Source organism: Hemibagrus wyckioides, linkage group LG03 (assembly GCF_019097595.1).
Source record: "Hemibagrus wyckioides isolate EC202008001 linkage group LG03, SWU_Hwy_1.0, whole genome shotgun sequence".
NCBI lineage: Eukaryota > Metazoa > Chordata > Actinopteri > Siluriformes > Bagridae > Hemibagrus > Hemibagrus wyckioides.
The window spans coordinates 33,313,266-33,330,145 of record NC_080712.1 but is presented as its reverse complement, the minus strand read 5'-3'; the positions used below and the strand labels follow the sequence as shown (position 1 = coordinate 33,330,145).

The 16,880-nt window shown below is 44.4% G+C and overlaps 2 protein-coding genes across 5 annotated transcripts in view; one reads left to right on the top strand and one right to left on the bottom strand.

Moving 5' to 3' along the window:
• Positions 1–1,168, top strand: part of slc66a3 (solute carrier family 66 member 3) — an 8,934-nt gene extending 7,766 nt beyond the window's left edge. The window contains exon 7 of the mRNA XM_058386767.1: positions 1–1,168. This exon is cut by the window's left edge and continues 83 nt beyond it. Coding sequence (XP_058242750.1) covers positions 1–9 — 9 coding nt within the window. The 3' untranslated portion in view covers positions 10–1,168.
• Positions 1,169–4,792: 3,624 nt separating this feature from the next.
• The window catches only part of rock2a (rho-associated, coiled-coil containing protein kinase 2a), a 76,665-nt gene continuing 64,577 nt past the window's right edge, over positions 4,793–16,880 (bottom strand). For 2 of the 4 annotated variants that reach the window (XM_058383073.1, XM_058383083.1), the window contains 19 exons: positions 16,362–16,453; positions 15,985–16,231; positions 15,696–15,802; positions 15,238–15,397; positions 14,821–14,981; positions 14,540–14,724; positions 14,367–14,436; positions 13,772–13,875; positions 13,491–13,677; positions 13,161–13,254; positions 12,976–13,070; positions 12,406–12,597; positions 11,770–11,938; positions 11,477–11,547; positions 11,291–11,379; positions 10,812–10,890; positions 10,313–10,574; positions 10,012–10,225; positions 8,299–9,641 (listed from right to left, as the gene is read on the bottom strand). In XM_058383073.1, coding sequence (XP_058239056.1) covers positions 9,368–9,641; positions 10,012–10,225; positions 10,313–10,574; positions 10,812–10,890; positions 11,291–11,379; positions 11,477–11,547; positions 11,770–11,938; positions 12,406–12,597; positions 12,976–13,070; positions 13,161–13,254; positions 13,491–13,677; positions 13,772–13,875; positions 14,367–14,436; positions 14,540–14,724; positions 14,821–14,981; positions 15,238–15,397; positions 15,696–15,802; positions 15,985–16,231; positions 16,362–16,453 — 2,852 coding nt within the window. In that variant the 3' untranslated portion in view covers positions 8,299–9,367. The other 2 variants (XM_058383100.1, XM_058383093.1) reach the window with 2 other exon arrangements.

The window sequence follows — 16,880 nt, the reverse complement described above, 5'->3', positions numbered from 1 at the left end:
CGTGTCTGAGGGGTTCTGACATCACTTCCTGTCACACAGGAACATGGTTCTCTTGGTATGAAGTTAAGTTAGTGACTGAAATATACAACAGACAGAGGACCAACACTCAACTGCCCCAGACAGGACGGAGCTGCCTTCCTTCCTTCCTTCCTTCCTTCCTTTTCTACATGAATTCTACATGAACATGTTCTCCAGTCCTTGTTCTTCCTTAACACTTCCTAACTCAGGAACTCTGCTTTATTCTTTTTATTTCACTGGAATGTTTACAGCAGGATGCAGATGAACGACACGTCTCTAAACACGTCACGTTCATGCACCGGTGCATACGTTCTCTTCATCCTGTCGGAAATATGAGTGTTCACGTTCTCTCATGTGCCTTCACACACTTCTGATACCTTCCTCTTCGGCCTGTGGAGCTCTTATTCCAGACCTTGTGGTCATTTTTCAAACTTCTGTTCATTTTGTTAAAGTAGCTAAAGGACCAAATTTCTTGATGCACAGTGTGTTCACGTTTACGGTGAAGGATATGCACAATACAATTTTTAAATTATTTTTTTTAGAAATATCCAGGCGGTGTAATAGACAGATGACGGAATTGAAACCAGTTTCATCTTCCAGACAGCAGCAGGTTAATAAATCCAGCGTTTCTGCCAGTATTTCTGACCACATGACTGTAATAACGGCGGCCTTCCTCTCGGACACTGAGGCCTTGTCCACGTGGCTCAGGATATTTTTATAAAACCTATTCTTTCTGTTTTTTCTGAAGACCCCACCACCTCCTTATGTGTGTGTGTTTTACTGTATAACATTATAAGGGTTTTTTTAAGAGACTTGACCACTTGTGTGTGTGTCCAGCTGTATTAACTGATCCGTTTGCTCGTGGGCGGGGCTGACGCTGAGGGGTGCGTTATATGGGACACCGTCACGTGACTCCTGAGTGTATTTCCTCAGTGTATTTTTTCTCTTTAGTTCTCTTAGACAAACAGAATTGAGCTTATATTCGCACCGTGTACCTTCCCTTTAAAATCATCTGCAGAGAGAAATAACTGCAGGATGTTGATCAATAAAACCTTTCAGTTTCTGCGTGTGAGTGTTTTTGTTTTCTGGAATTTTAACATGCAGGTTTTACAGGGAAAAGAAAGTCAATAAAAATGATACTAATTTTACTCAAAACTGTCATCTCATGTTTGTGTGTTTATAATGAACCAAAAGCTCATCATAAGTATAGTAGTTATGTTCATGGGCAACACAGTCAGAGGTCAAACTGAGGTCACTTCCTTTCCTCCGTCTTTAGGACAGTGTGAGCCTGCGGCTCTTTTAACAGGAAGTAAAACATCGGTTTGTTAAAATAGATCAATAGAGAATGTTCTTAATGCAAAACAAGCGAGTTATTTGTTCAGATTTGCTCTTGGAGTTCTCTCTTCATCATCATCATCGTCATGGACACATCCAGAAGCCTGAAATAAAGAGTATAAGAAGAAGTGTGTGTGTGTCAGGGTTTGAGGTTGTGTTTGTAATGTACTGTACTGTGAGGGTTTGAGATGATGATGTATTATGAAGGTCTGGGTTGTGATGTGAGATATTCAGGTGTTTGTGTGTGATGTCCTGGTGTAGTGGGAGGTGTTTAACTCTAATGTATTGTGAAGGGGTGTGGTTATGATGTAATCTGTCAGTTCTGATGTATTGGTGTGTTTCACTGTGATGTATTGTGAAGGGGTGTGGTTATGATGTAATATTGTGTGTGTGTGTTTTCTGGGGGTAAATGAAGGATGTAATCTGTTTGTTCTAACACTCCTGGGCCCTTAAGCAAGGCTCCTGGCCCTCAGCTGTACAATGAGAGCCAGTCGCTCTGGTGAAGGCCGTTTGCCAAATCTTACTGATGTATTGACAGATTTTATGTGAATGATGGAATAATGAATCTGCATCTATAATATGGGGAAGTGAAAGTTGTCTGTTTAAAATTCCTGAAATGTCTTTACTTGGAGCTAGTGTGTGTGAAGTGTCATGGTCAGACTGTCAAAAAAATGCCCTTCACTCTGTGAGTACCCTTAGCTCTCAGTGTGATATGGGCCGGTTCAACTCCTACACACACACACACACACACACACACACACACTTCTAAGTTTGCTTTGACCCTCCAGGAAGTTCTGCAGGTTATAATGTGAAAATCAGTTCATCAGAGCAACTGGAACCAGCACAGGTGTAACAGTTCTATCCATCTGTTCATCAATCCATCCATCTATTCATCTATCCATCCCTCTATTCCTCAATCCATCCATCTGTTCATCTATCCATCCATCTATTCATTTATCTTTCTATTCATCCATCCATCTATCTTCCCTTCCATCCATCCATCTTTCCTTCCATCCATCCATCTTTCCTTCCATCCATCCATCTTCCCTTCCATCCATCCAGCTATCCAATCATCTTCCCTTACAACCATCCATCTATCTTTCCTTTCATCCTTCCATCCATCTATACATACATACATAGTTCCACCCATCCATCCCAGTTCTTCCCAGTAGTCACAGTGTCATGGTCAGGTGGAGAAGCAGGAGGATTCCTGCACTCATGTTGGAGACGTTTATTAAATAAGAATGTGCGTCAGCTGATCAAACTGAACCTGGATGTTTCTATAAATGTTTGTAGAACAAGAATGTCGTGAAATCTGTGACCATTACTGAGATTATTTTAAACTCTCACTGTTGTTTTTCTGAGTTTCTGCATGACAGTTTTATTTTCAGAATTTTGTGAGAAACCTTTAGTGACTTTTTGTGGTTAAAGCTGACGTGTGTCCCAGAAGACCCGATTCTCATCCAGAACGTTCCTGGCGTAGAGAAACAGTCGCGCTTTTCTTCTGAAGGTTTCTGGTTTGCTGTAATCCCCTGTCCCAGTCTTCCTAGTCTGACACTGGACATGGTAGCTACACTCTGCTCTTACACTTTCACTTTGTTTACAAATTTGTTTTTTTTTAGATTTCTGTTAAATTCACCCAGAAAGTCACGTCATGGAGACTCGCTTTATCCAGACGCTGCCTTCTGACCAAACTGGACAATCCAATCAGAAACAGTGTTGGATTTTGGACACAAAATGATTCAAATCAACACAATTTCAATATCCTGATGTACAAATAGTGCTGTATAGCTACACTGCGTGTGTAAAACTAACTGGAGGTGCAATGTGATTTAGATGATCTCCAGCTTCAGAGGATCTTCATATAATCTTCACCCAATCTTCAGCTTCAGAGGATCTTCATGTAATCTTCACCCAATCTTCAGCTTCAGAGGATCTTCATATAATCTTCACCCAATCTTCAGCTTCTGAGGATCTTCATATAATCTTCACCCAATCTTCAGCTTCAGAGGATCTTCATATAATCTTCACCCAATCTTCAGCTTCAGAGGATCTTCATATAATCTTCACCCAATCTTCAGCTTCAGAGGATCTTCATATAATCTTCACCCAATCTTCAGCTTCAGAGGATCTTCATATAATCTTCACCCAATCTTCAGCTTCAGAGGATCTTCATATAATCTTCACCCAATCTTCAGCTTCAGAGGATCTTCATGTAATCTTCAGCTTCAGAGGATCTTCATGTAATCTTCAGCTTCAGAGGATCTGCATGTAATCTTCACCCAATCTTCAGCTTCAGAGGATCGACAGATTCAGAAGATCTTCAGCTTCGGAAAATCTTCATATGATCTTCAGACAATCTTACCTTTCAGATGATGTCATGTTCCAGTGAGTGGTGCAAGAGCCTCACTGAATCATCAGAATTGTACCAGGAAGCTATCAGACTGACCATGTGTGTGTTTCAGCAGCAACAGACCAGCAGTGGATAAAGTAAATAGAAAGGCATTTTTTTTGTTGTTTTTTTAAACAGGCAGGTCAGTTCTTGTGCACGTGGTCCAGCACTGCTTCGTTTGGTTATGAAGCCGTCCTTCGACTCCTATCGCACAGCATTAAACTGACCAAAGGTACGACACATCCTTCACCTAATAAACCTGTAACCTGAAGCAGTAAAGAAAATAACAACAAAATGAAGAAGAAATAATTCAAAAAGACTTTTTTTTTTATATTAAAACTTTACTTCCATAACTACATTCACAGCTATATAGATTACTTTTTTTATTGTTTACAAAAATAAGCAAATGTTATACAGGTACTTCAAACCACAGAGGGCTACATACAGGTTTCGTTCTATTGTCAAACGATACAGCGTTTAGAAAACATGCAGACCTGGGCGCCGCGCTTTAACGTGAAAAAATAAACAAACAAAAACAAAAAGTGCTCAGGCCAGTATAAATAACGCATGTGACTCTAGGGTGGCATGACCGACAGAAGGGGTGGACAATCGTGCCTTACCGTGAGGAGCTCTGGGAAAAAAGTACAGTATGAGGAACACGTTCACGGCACTCGCAGCTTCACACTCGCGCACAAACACTCGCACGGCTCTAGAACTCTATAGAAAAATACTCGATCACGTCAAAACCGCAGGTCAGTGGAAGGTGAAGAGACCATGTGGATGTGCCACGCCCTTTTTAAGATCTGGTTACGGGAGTTTAATTCTAATCCCATATAAAGTAAGCACACTTCATGAGAATAAAAATGATTCTTCCTCTCAGGATAAAAAAAATAACGGTACTCTGAGTTCCTTTGTCACGCAAAAATAAAGAGAACCGTCAAACCAGCACAGATTTACGATAATGGGGAGTGTGAGGAGTGCTCGCAGGAGGTTTATTCACCCAAACCTCTTCTCAGGGGCGGAAATGACCAGGGGCCGGAGTTTGAGAACTTGAGAAAAAAAAAAAAAAAAAAACAGTGGCACATTACTAGCTGTAATAGAACGTCGTTTTTCATCTGTAACCGATGGAATTAGTGACGCTGTGGAATTAATGGAATTCTGGATTTTCACGTTTTTTTAGGATGTTTTTGGAAAACAAATCCGTGAAATGTTAAAAGTCTCGTGTGATTCGAAAATTCACGTAGCTATCACAATGTACCTTCAGCGCTAAGAAGAGGTTGAGGTATGTAACCCTCGTTATGAGTGGATTTACGGTGTTAGTGAAACACTGAGAAACCACACTGTTCATGATGTGCCTTAATACACAGGTAACTGTGTGTGTGTGTGTGTGTGTGTGTGTGTGTGTGGTGGTTCTCTATATGAGAATATAGTGTTAAAGTACCACAATGCCAGTCCTGGAGGTTGTTGTGTTGGTGGTAATGGAGCCCAGGCTGTGGACCTGGCCTGGTCAGTCTTGGAGTCTTCAGTATGAAAGGTGTTCAGTTAAACACCGAAATGATGAAATGAGGCATGTGCAGAACTGGTGATCTGATACATCGTAATATTGATCAGTTCCGTCATCTCAGATACCTTTCAGAGAACTTGAGCAGGATTTTTCAACAGATAGATAAACGACTGGCCGGATCCGAGAGCAGCACCGCTTGGAATGTTCTGGATTCATGTTCATGGAATATGGGAATGTTCTGGATTCATGTTCAGGTAATATGATGAACGGAATGAAATGGAGGGAAGAGCCCTTGAGGGTTCTGAATGTTCAGGCTATAAGGTGGAAGTCAGGGTTCCTAATCTGTCGGAATGTTGCCCTGTGACCTGGTTACCTGTGAAAGTCTTCTAAAGCGTCTTACTTGGCATAATTAAAGATTCTAAACAAATTCTACTTGGAATCTATTCTGATGAGGAATTTATGTTTTCCTAGAGGAACAACCAAAGACTCTTAAGGTTTCTAGGGATCTGTCAAAAAGTTGCCCCATGAGCTGGTTTACCTTCAAAAGTCCCCTAGAGCAGCTTCCTCTCCATAATTAAAGCTTTGTGGCATTCTATTGACACCCCTTCTGATTGGGAAATCACTGTTCTCCTAGAGGAACAACAAAGGAACCATTTAGAGCCCCCAAGGTATCTCAGAGTGTAGCTATGAGTGGCCCCATATTGGCCCATGAGATGGTTACCTGTGAAAGTCTCATAAAGCAGCTTCCTCTCCATAATTAAAGCTTCACCAGCTTTCTACCTGAAACCACTTCTGATGAGGAATCAGTGTTCTCCTAGAGCAGGCATGTCCAATCTTGTCCGGAAAGGGCTGTGTGGGTGCAGGTCTTCAATTCCAATCGAGCAGAAGCCACACCCGAGTCTAATGAACACCAAGATCATCAGGTGGAATCAGGTGTGGCTCCTGCTTGATGGAAATGAAGTCTGGACCACACCGGCCCTTTCCGGATAAGACTGGACACTCCTGTTCTAGAGGAACGACCAAGGAACCCTTGAGAGGGCTAAGGTTTCTATGATTGGATGCTCATGTTGCCCCATGACATGGTTCCCTTTGAAAGTCCCCTACAGTAGCTTCCTCTCCATAATTAAAGCTTCGTAGTGTTCTACCTGAAACCCCTACTGATTGGGAATCACTGTTCTCGTAGAGGAACAACCAAGGAACCCTTTTGAGGTCTAAGGCTTCTATGATTAAATGCCCATGTTGCCCATGTTGATGAGATGGTTTCCTTTCCCCCGAAAGGTCTTTTTCTTGGAAGATTTTCATTCTAACATTAAAATACTGCTTTCCCAGGAGGACAAACACAGAACCCTTAACTGTGAGCATCTTCTGAGGTTCCTGGTCAGAGAAACCGCTGCCCCAGTGGACGGGTACTTACAAAAGACTTTGTCCATATTAACTTAACAAAAAGTTTCCACACAGAACCCCATTTAAGGCAGAAAACCAGCTCAGAGATCTCTCAAAGCCTGTTGAGGTTCCTTCAAAAGATGGGTACCTTCAGAAAAAAAATCCTATAAGGTTCTTATTTTGGATTGAAAACATATCAAATTTGAAAGAAAGATAAAAAAAAAAAACTAGCAGACTATGGTTCCTTCTCTGATGTATTGTGATGATGTGTGATGAAAAGTTTGGACCGTTATCATGATGTAATCATCTCTGCAAACACCATCTCCACGACCCCCAGATTTTTTTAAATTTCCTCCAAGAACATCTGGACAGGACCGATTCCTCCATAGTCTTGTAGTTTGTCCCCTTTGGTGCATCAGTCCATCAGAGCATTCTGGATTCGGTGAAGAAACGGAGTCCTGGAGCTGAAGGTGGTGAAGATCCGAGCTTTGGAGAGACTCATCTTCTCACATTTCTCTGGGTTTTTTTTAAGGTCCAGGAAAACCTCTGGGACGTCTCTACATGTCAATGCTCGAAACCGCTAACGTAACGTTCTCTCGCTAGTTTGGAATCGATGGAAGATTTTATTTTTAAAAAAACGTTAAGTTCTTGGTGTGAAAAGCAGGAGAGCCCCGACCTCAGCACGAAGTTACACCACATTCCCAAAGTGAGGTTAGCTACAGAGAGGAAGGGGAGGAAAGAGAGAAAGAGAGAGAGAAAGAGAGTTAGTCTCACCACATCGGAATCTTATCCCATAATATCCACAAATACACACTCAGGCATGTGCCGATAACAACAATCTGGAGGCTAAAAGTTACCATAAAACGTCGCTACACAAAACTAGATCATTGTGAAAGTTTACTTTCTTCCAATAGCCATTTCTAGGGTGCTAATCTGTTTGCGTCAGGGCGGGTGAGGAAACTGAAACTCTCCAAAACGGCAGCAAATTAGCACTGGATCATGAGAGCACAGCAAGTCCAGGAGAATAAACCCACTCTGAAACATTTAGCACAAAAGAAACTAAACACGAATTTTAAGAAATGCAGAAAATACTCAGTGGCTAAATAAACATCAAGCTAGCCAAAAACACTAAGTAAACTTATCCTAGCATGCTTACAAGACAACATGACAAGACTAAAGTTGCTAATTTGCTGCGTTTTCGGAGAGAACAAAGTTTTCATTTTGACAAACATTAACGTACGCTACGTCGGACACAGTTTAGCAGAGTGGATGGAAGCTAAGAGCTAGAAATTTTAGTTAGCGCCACATGCCTGCAGCTCAACACCACACTGTGCATGCACACACCTCACACAAACCTTAAACACTCTGTTTCGCAAACTTTTATTGCACGAAATAAACAGAACGGCTAAAATGAATCGTGATGCTGCGTCGGTACAATACTGTTGTTTTTTTCCTTCTTTTTACAATACAGAGGACGTTACTGAGCCGTAAACACGAAGCTGGGATTTGATAAATAAAAAGTTTGCCAACAAAAAAAAACAAACAACAGAAGTTCAAGTAAAACAGAAAAAAAAACCACATCAAATAACAGTTGAGTCATTTGTTCAGACGGCTCTTGGAGTCTTCTCTTCTTCTAGGCGGAGATCCTGACCTGGACGGGCTGGGGTGGAAAAAGGTTAAAAGGTCAAAGGTCAACAGCAGACAGAGAGAGAGTAAGAGAGAGCAAGACAAGCCGACTGGAAACATTCTCTCTTTCGATGATGGATGCTGAGCGATTTTAAACTAAAGCGAAAGAGAGGATGTTTTAGAGTTCACATCAAACCTCACACTTGCAATCCCACATCAGAACACTCGGGAGTTACCATGATTCCACCCGTTACACCTCAAATTCATTCTCAACATCACCACCACCACCACCACCATCATCATCATCACCATCATCATGGACCTCATCCAAAGCCCAAAGCCAGTCCTCAATACCCACATCCAGAAACCTGAAAGGGAGGAAGAGTTCTGAGAGCGAGAAAGAGAGAGAGAGAGCGCTTCACCCCCCTCCAGGATCTCTAATGGTACAGTCCGAGGGTTTCTGAGACCTCACTAGCCGTCTTCTGCCTTCTGGGGTATAAATCCTAAGGGTATATAGACCCTTCAGTAAACAAACCCTCTTTAAATTCTCTAAATTCTTCCTCATTGAGGAAACACCAGTCCCGATCTCGAGCCCTTAAACAGAGAGCAGAGTGTTGAGGTTCAGCTGGAGGACATGGGGAATAAACCATCTCCAAGTGCAGTGAAATGAACGCTATCCAGAGGCACTACTGAATTCTGACATCATGCCGAGGAGGTCTGCAGCTAAGATGCTAAACCCAGCAATGCTAGGAGTCTGACGGCTAATTAAACCTTGTTTGAAGGCTGTGTGGATCGTCAGAATGAGATCAGAAACGTTCGACTTCATCAGGAGTCGTGACTGATCAGGATTTACGCGCCACAGCCTTCAGAGAAGGTTCAGCTACAGCAGCAGCTCAGCTTTAGCCCCAGGCATGTAGGAGTCTGGAGAGAACAGAAAGGTTGGTTAGTGTTGAGAGACACGCTGTAGATGACGGAGTTCATCTGTTACGAAGGAAAATGAACCGGAGCTAAAACGTTTTATTTTCCCCCGACGGCTCTGCGGAAAGCCGCCTCGAGCTCCGGTTCATTTCTGATTGTTAGCGCTCACTATAAAGAGCCTGGGCTAGTTTTCACCCGGTGGAGAACTGGGGGTCAAATCTGGCGGGGTTACACGGCGTGAGAACCTCCTCTTTCTTGTCGATGTGGTCTTTGTGGCACTTGACCTGGCAGCGTTTGCACTCCAGCGCCAACGGAGGCTTGATCATGTTCCACAGAGGCTTAGCGCAGGCTTCGCATGTGGTGGGGAAGTGGAAGAGAATGGGCAAAAACTCATGACCCTTGTGCTGGATGAATTTCTCCCTGCCTGGAGGGGGCGCTGTGGGCTCCATGTGGATTCTCACCGTCCTGTGTGTCATACAGAGTTGCACTACGTGACCAGCACCACATCAAATAAAATCAACTTAACATCCATTTAAAAACCTGCCAGGTTTTACCGCATTCTATACCCAAGTAAATTATCCATGTGCTAAATAATCGCTAGATTCATGCTAATGAAAACCAGACCATCGCTTCATGCTGCTTAACATTAGTTTCAAATCTGAATCTGACTAAATCATTAATTTCTCAAATCTGTAAAGAAAAGTTGATTTTTCTTGTCATACATGGATTAAGAGAATAAACGTGTTAATTAGGAGGAGCAGAAATAAGCAGGATGAAGGTTCACGTGGTATGAGGTAACGAGGAGAAACGTGACCGCGTGAACTCGGGTGCTCACCTGGTTTTTCCGGCCTGTAGCTGGCGGCTGGTTCTCCTCATCGACTGGCTGGCCTGGACTTTAGCGGGGACGCGAGGGGACGAGCGATGGCTCCACTCGGGGCCCGGAGGCTTTTTAGGGATCTTCTTCACGAGCCTGCTGACCCACTTCTGCTGCTCCTCCTGAGACGACGCCAGCAGCAGCAGGTTCTTCGCCATGGACACGTCATAGTTTACTGCGGAGACCGAACACACTCGCATTAACGAGGGAAACGTGGAAACCGTGTTTGTTGTTAAAGTTCCACCTGCTCCATTGTTCTCACCTTTACACGGAGCGATCACCTCCTCTTTCTTATCCATGTGGTCTTTGTGGCACTTGATGTGGCAGCGGCGGCACTCGAGGGCGGGAGGCGGCTTGAACATGTTCCACAGCGGCTTGGTGCAGGCCTCGCAGGTAGTGGGGAAGTGGTAGAGCGTGGGGATGAACTCGTGACCTTTGTGGCAGATGTAGCTGGACTTCTCTCCGATGGGCAGTGGCTCCACTTCCTGCTCTTTCTTACTCTCACCCTCGTTAGCATACAGGATCTGAGAACGAGAGAGAGAGAGAGAGAGAATGTGTAAATGAGAGACAGAGAGAGAGAGAGGAAGGGTGAGGGGGGAGTGAGAGAGAGAGAGGGTGGGGGGTGCAAGTGGGGGAGAGAGAGGGAGAGAGAGAGGAAGGGAGGGGTGGGGGGAGAGAGAGAGATGAGCTTTAGAGAACATCCTGCAGGAGTTTATTTACACAGGGCTGTAATCAGACAGTAAACAGGATCTGCTTCACACCTGAAATATTCGAGGAATTTCTTTAGCGTCTGCACGGTACACGTCCGTCTGAGTGACCGAGCGAACGTGGAAGAGTTTACTGAAGAAAGAGAGAGGAAGAAAAGTGTGAGAGAACGCACACACACAATAAATCTAAGACTATTTCCTTTATTTCAAATAATTCAACTGAGCAACAGATTAAAGAGGATACTGATCTATATGTTGTGTGTGTAGTGTGTGTGTGTGTGTGGGGGGGGGGGTTCACTCCTCTGTGTGATTAGTGGTGTGTGATGTGTAGTGTGTATGTGTGTGGGGGGGTTTCACTCCTCTTTGTAATCAGTGGTGTGTGTGTGTGTAGTGTATGTGTGTGTAGCTTCACTCCTCGGTGTGATCAGTGGTGTGATGTGTGTGTAGTGTATGTGTGTGTGTATATTTTGTGTAGTTTCACTCCTCAGTGTGATTAGTGGTGTGTGATGTGGGGTAACAGAGATGAGACTCACTCTATATCCAGCACCATGTAGGGGTTCGAGAGCTCTTTATCCTGCTCGCTGTTGTAGAAGAGGATCTTCTTGCTGCTCACCACCACATACTGCACAAACACACAAACGCACACACACACACACATCCGGTTCATCCTAACAAGCTTGTGTAGGGAACATGGTGGAGGTGTGTGTGAAGAGACTCACCTTTCTCTCCCAGCCGAAGCGCTTGGTGTTGTTCCTCACAGGGAGAGAGAGCCAGCCCTCTAACCTGGTCTCTGTACACACACACACACACACACACACACACACAGTGAAACACACAAGCTATGTGTCAAAGGTCAAGGGTGTGGTGTATTTATAAATTAATTTTTTCCTTCATGATCATTTTAGTAAAGAAGCTAAATGATGAGTTCTATAAAGAAATCGGAGAGGACCACAGGCACACTTTCAGCACCGCAGCCTGAAACACAACAGAGAAATGGAACAGGAAGTGAAACCTGGCAGCGACTCGTCTGTTTCGAACTCGGGGCCGCTGCTCATGCTAGCTGACTCCAGCGAGTGGACATTGATGGAGTTGAGAAGGCTTCGGAGCTGCTCGATATCACTGTCTTTACTGTCCAGAGCCATCTGCAGCTCCACACGCATCACCGACTCGTCTGCTAGTTGCTGCAAGGAAGAACAAACAACGACGCTAACGTTATAGTGTTACTGTTACACTGTATGCTCACTGCTGCTAAAAAGTACTGGACACCTAGAAAAAAGGAAGCACACAAAGCTAGCTAGCTCATTTTTGTTTAAATAAAAAAACAAACAAACTGTAATCTAAGCAGCAGTCTGTGGTGACTAGCGGCGCTCGGGCGTTAGCATGATACATTTGACGTTTAGCGTGAGGTTGTTAATGTCAGAAACAGCTAGTTGAGGTTGGCATTAGCATCATTTTCGTTGTACTGTATTAGCGATAGCACTGTATTGAGCTGCAAATCAGACACAGAGCGAAATATAGACCTGTGGTGTTAGCATGAGGCTATATTAGCAATTCTAAACAGCTAGGTGTGAGCAGACTGGAAGCAGAACTAGCAATGCAGCGTGTACGAGCACTGCGGTAGCTGTTAGCGTGACAATGTTAGCTGTACCGCCTGCATTTCGTTGATCTCTCGTTGATATTTGATGATGGTGCTGTTGAGTTTCTCCCGTTCGGATCGTAGCTCCAGCTGCAATTTCCTGTTCTCTTTCTCCTTCCTCTTCACGTCCGTGTCGTTTCCACGGCGACTTCCATTGCCACGCACTTCCTTCCTGTTCATGATTTCAGCCAGCTTGTTCACAGCCTGAGCAAAAAAAAAAAAATCATAAAACAAAAACTACCAAGTTTAAAAGTACCTCGTCACCATGGTTACAGTTACCATGGCTAGCTAGTTAGTTTGATAAGTAGCTGTTTAAAAAAGTAAGCTAAATGTGTTTTTATCCAAGGTGAGACGAAGATATTGATGAAGATATAGCTATTTATTTCTGTAAACACACAGCTACGTAACCTTCTTGCTAGCTATGTAAGCTCAGTCTTCTATAAATGCTAACATTCTTTTTTTCATATCTGACCAGGCCAGCACTGGTTAGCTAAAAAGCTACATACGTTATTTCACCTGTCTGTATAAACGATTAGCATTTTCATTCATCTGGTGTGTCCCTGTTCGCTTGCCGTACTTTACCTGTGTCTTGAGAGTCCTCTCTGACTGGAGCTGCTTCTCATATGCGAGCTTCATCTGTGTGATGGATTGTTCATCTGCCTTCACCTTCTGCAGATCTGAAAAGTTGTTCAATACAACGACATTTTGAAAAAGTCTTCATTCGACTATTAAAAACAACGGCTCATGAAAAAATCTCGAGTTCTCACCCTCCAGTGCCTCCTTCAGCTTGTTGTTCAGCTCTTCTTTCTCGTTAGCCAGGTTCGCGACGTCGCTCGTTAGCATGCGGTTAGCTTCCTCCAACTAAAAGCACAGCAGAAGTTTGGTGTTAGAAAGACCATCTGATCATTTTTCTGAAATCTTACATTCAAAAGTTTGAGTTTGGTGGCAGTTTCTTTTACACCCCTATGGCTGTCCACTAAATTTGACCCTTTTCGTTACCCGCTTATTTGGTCATAGCTTCCTGTTCTCTAAACCCCTTTTCGTTTCCCGTTCTCCTGAATCCCTGCTGTGTCTCCTCCCCAGGCTAACTGACTGACCAAGCTGATGGTGGTGTCCTTCTCGCCGAGTTCCTGTCGGTGTCTGGCCATCATCTCCTTAATCTCTAGCTCCTTCATGATCTTCTCCTTCTCCAGATCGGAGTACTGCTCCTCAGCAATGGACCGAGCCAGTTGCTCCGAGTCGGCCTTCGTCAGGGTGATCTCCAGCTGAGCGGCCAGAGAATCCCTGAAACACACACAAAAAAATAGTTAACAGCTCTTTCATGCGCTTCTTCATCTCCAAATCATGCTAAACACACGCACACACACACTCAGCTCACCTCTCCTCCTGAAGCTCCTGCAGATTCTGCTGCATGTCTTTATAAAGCTTATTCCTCTCTTCACACTCCTCCTTTAACTCCCGGACCTGAGTCTTGTATAGTGTCTACACACACACACACGCACACAAACATAAACTGTTGTTAATTGTTGCTTCCACACTCTAACTGACCCTTTTTGGTTTCCACTTTCCTTATATCTTTTGTTTTTTTTTGTCTCCTGCTTTCCTTATTTGGGCATAGTTTCCTGTTCTCTAGCCAATATGACTCTTCAACTCATCTGACCCTATTTGTTTCTTACGTTCCTTATTTACTTGTTGCTTTTTTTTTTTTTTTAGCCCCAATGGCTTTCCATACTCAACAACCAATTTGACCATTTTTATTTCCCACTTTCCTTATTTGGCCACAGCTTCCTGTTCTAAACCGCTACTTGTGTTCGGTCAGAGCTCCCTGTATTTGAAACTCTCCACACTCTCTCCTACATGTCTTCTGTCCCTTTTCGTTTCCCATTATCCTGCGTTTGGTCAGGGCTTGTTTTGTTTTTTAACTCTTGCTCTTTGTGGTGTTTATATGTTTGTATGAAGCTAAACAGTCTTACTGAGAAATACTGTTCCGCCTCCAGCTGATCCTGAAGCTCCTTCATCTGTCCATCTGAATCCTGACGCTCTCTGAAACACACACACACACACACTTAATATAATCCTAAACCTGGGAGTTTTAGCTAGCTGTGGTGAAATAGAGCACAGTGTGGTGCATTGTGGGATGCCGTACTTGCGAAGCTCCATGATCTGCTTCTCCAGGCTTCGTTTGATGTCCAGCAGGTGATTAATCTCCTGTTTGAGCTGCTTCTCTGATGTCTTTAGGGTGCTGAGCTGCTGGTTCTGTACCTTCAGGTCGTTCTGGGTCAGAGTGCGCTTCTGGATCTCCTGCTCGATCTTCAGGGACAGGTTCTTCACCTGGGACACAAAAAGTCTTTGATTTGCCCATGTCCTATTGTGATTGGCTGAGAACCCAAACTAAGAACATGACCAAGAAAGGACACACACACACACCTCCTCAGTGAGTTGGTCCTTGTGTCTGCGCAGCTCCTCGAGTTTGTGCTGCGCCTGTTTGTAATCGCAGTCCAACATGGAGTTGTGTTTCTCCAGCTCGAGCAGTCGGTTCTCCACCTGCTGCTTAGAGAAACGCTCGGCCTGCAGCTTCTGCTCCAGATCTATACACACACACACACAGTTAATGCAAACAAAGGATTTACAGCACCACCTCTCCAAGCAAACTAACACTCATGCATTTTGTACCACTCTGTCCTGCATACAGGCCACGCTGTGTTTTTATTTTTATACCGATCTGTCCTGCATACAGGTCACGCTGTGCCTTTAGTACGTGAACCCCTCGTACACTTCATACACACACTTCACCCTTGTACACTTCGTAGTGCACTGTCTCTTTAGTAAGTGAACCCCTCATACCCTTCACCGCCTCGGACTTGGCTCCCTCGATGGACTCGCTGATCTTGTTCTTGTCGGCGAGTCGCGTCTTCGTGGTTTTGTGCGCCGTCTCCTCCTGCTCCAGACTCTGCTGCAGGACCTTCAGCTTGTACGTCATGTCAATCTCCTTATTGCTCTTCTCCTATTGGACACACGGAGAAAAGAGGGTGGGACTTGAGGACTAGGGTCCCGCAGGATGCAAAGAGAAGAGAGAGGAAGAGCTTTCTGTGTGATTTGATTTGATTGAATTTTTAATGCCATGTTAGCTTCAATGGCTATATTATGCTTTCTGTATGTGTGTGAGAGTAAAAGCGTGTGTGTGTGTGTATGTGGGTTTGTGTGTGTGAGTGAGAGCGTGTATCTGTGTGTGTGAGTGAATGCATGTGTGTGTATTTGTGTGTGTGTAAGTGAAAGTGTGTGTCTGTGTGTGTTACAGTTACCTTCTCCAGATCAGTGAGTTTCTCCTGCAGTTGTCTCTTCTGTGTCTCGGATTTGGACAGCGCATGTCTGACCTGCTTCAGCTCGTCCTCCAGACCCGAGAGACGCCCTGGACACAAGACAGTGTGAGGACACAACAAACACCAGCAGCTTTTTATTCAACTTTTATCTCTGAAACACTCTCAGAAGATTTATCACACTTTTTATTTATATATATATAATATTTAATCATATTAACACACACACATACATACACACCCAACACACCCACACACACACGCCCAGTCTCACCCTGCAGGTCAGAGATGATCTCGGAGCGCTGTGTGTGTTCTCGTTTCTCAGTGTCCAGCGCGGCCTGCAGGCTGATGAAGTCTTTCTCCAGGGTCAGTTTGCTACTCTCCAGCAGGCAGCATTTGTCCTGCAGCTCTCTCAGGTGTGTCTCCAGCTGCTGCACCTGCTTACTGCCCTCTGTCTGAGACTTACGCAGACGAGCTGCTGCCTCCGACTCCGCCCTCAACAATACGTTCGCTTCGTCCAGCTGAGGAGAAGAACCACGTAGTCACTAAGCAGGACAGTGGACAGAAAACAAACACCTTCTGCAGGTGGATGGGGTGTGTGTGTGTGTGTGTATATACCTGTCTCTGCATGTTCAAGGTGTGTGTGTGTACCTGTCTCTGCAGGTGGATGTTCTTCTCATTGGAAATGTGTGAGTTTTGGTTCCTCTTCTTCATCTCCTCTAGCTGATCCCTCAGACTGTTCACTGTAACACACACAATGCACACTGTATGAGCTAGTGGAGCTGTGTGTGTATGAGCTAGTGGAGCTGTGTGTGTATGAGCTAGTGGAGCTGTGTGTGTATGAGCTAGTGGAGCTGTGTGTGTATGAGCTAGTGGAGCTGTGTGTGTATGAGCTAGTGGAGCTGTGTGTGTATGAGCTAGTGGAGCTGTGTGTGTGTGAGCTAGTGGAGCTGTGTGTGTGTGAGCTAGTGGAGCTGTGTGTGTATGAGCTAGTGGAGCTGTGTGTGTGTGAGCTAGTGGAGCTGTGTGTGTATGAGCTAGTGGAGCTGTGTGTGTGTGAGCTAGTGGAGCTGTGTGTGTGTGAGCTAGTGGAGCTGTGTGTGTGTGAGCTAGTGGAGCTGTGTGTGTATGAGCTAGTGGAGCTGTGTGTGTATGAGCTAGTGGAGCTGT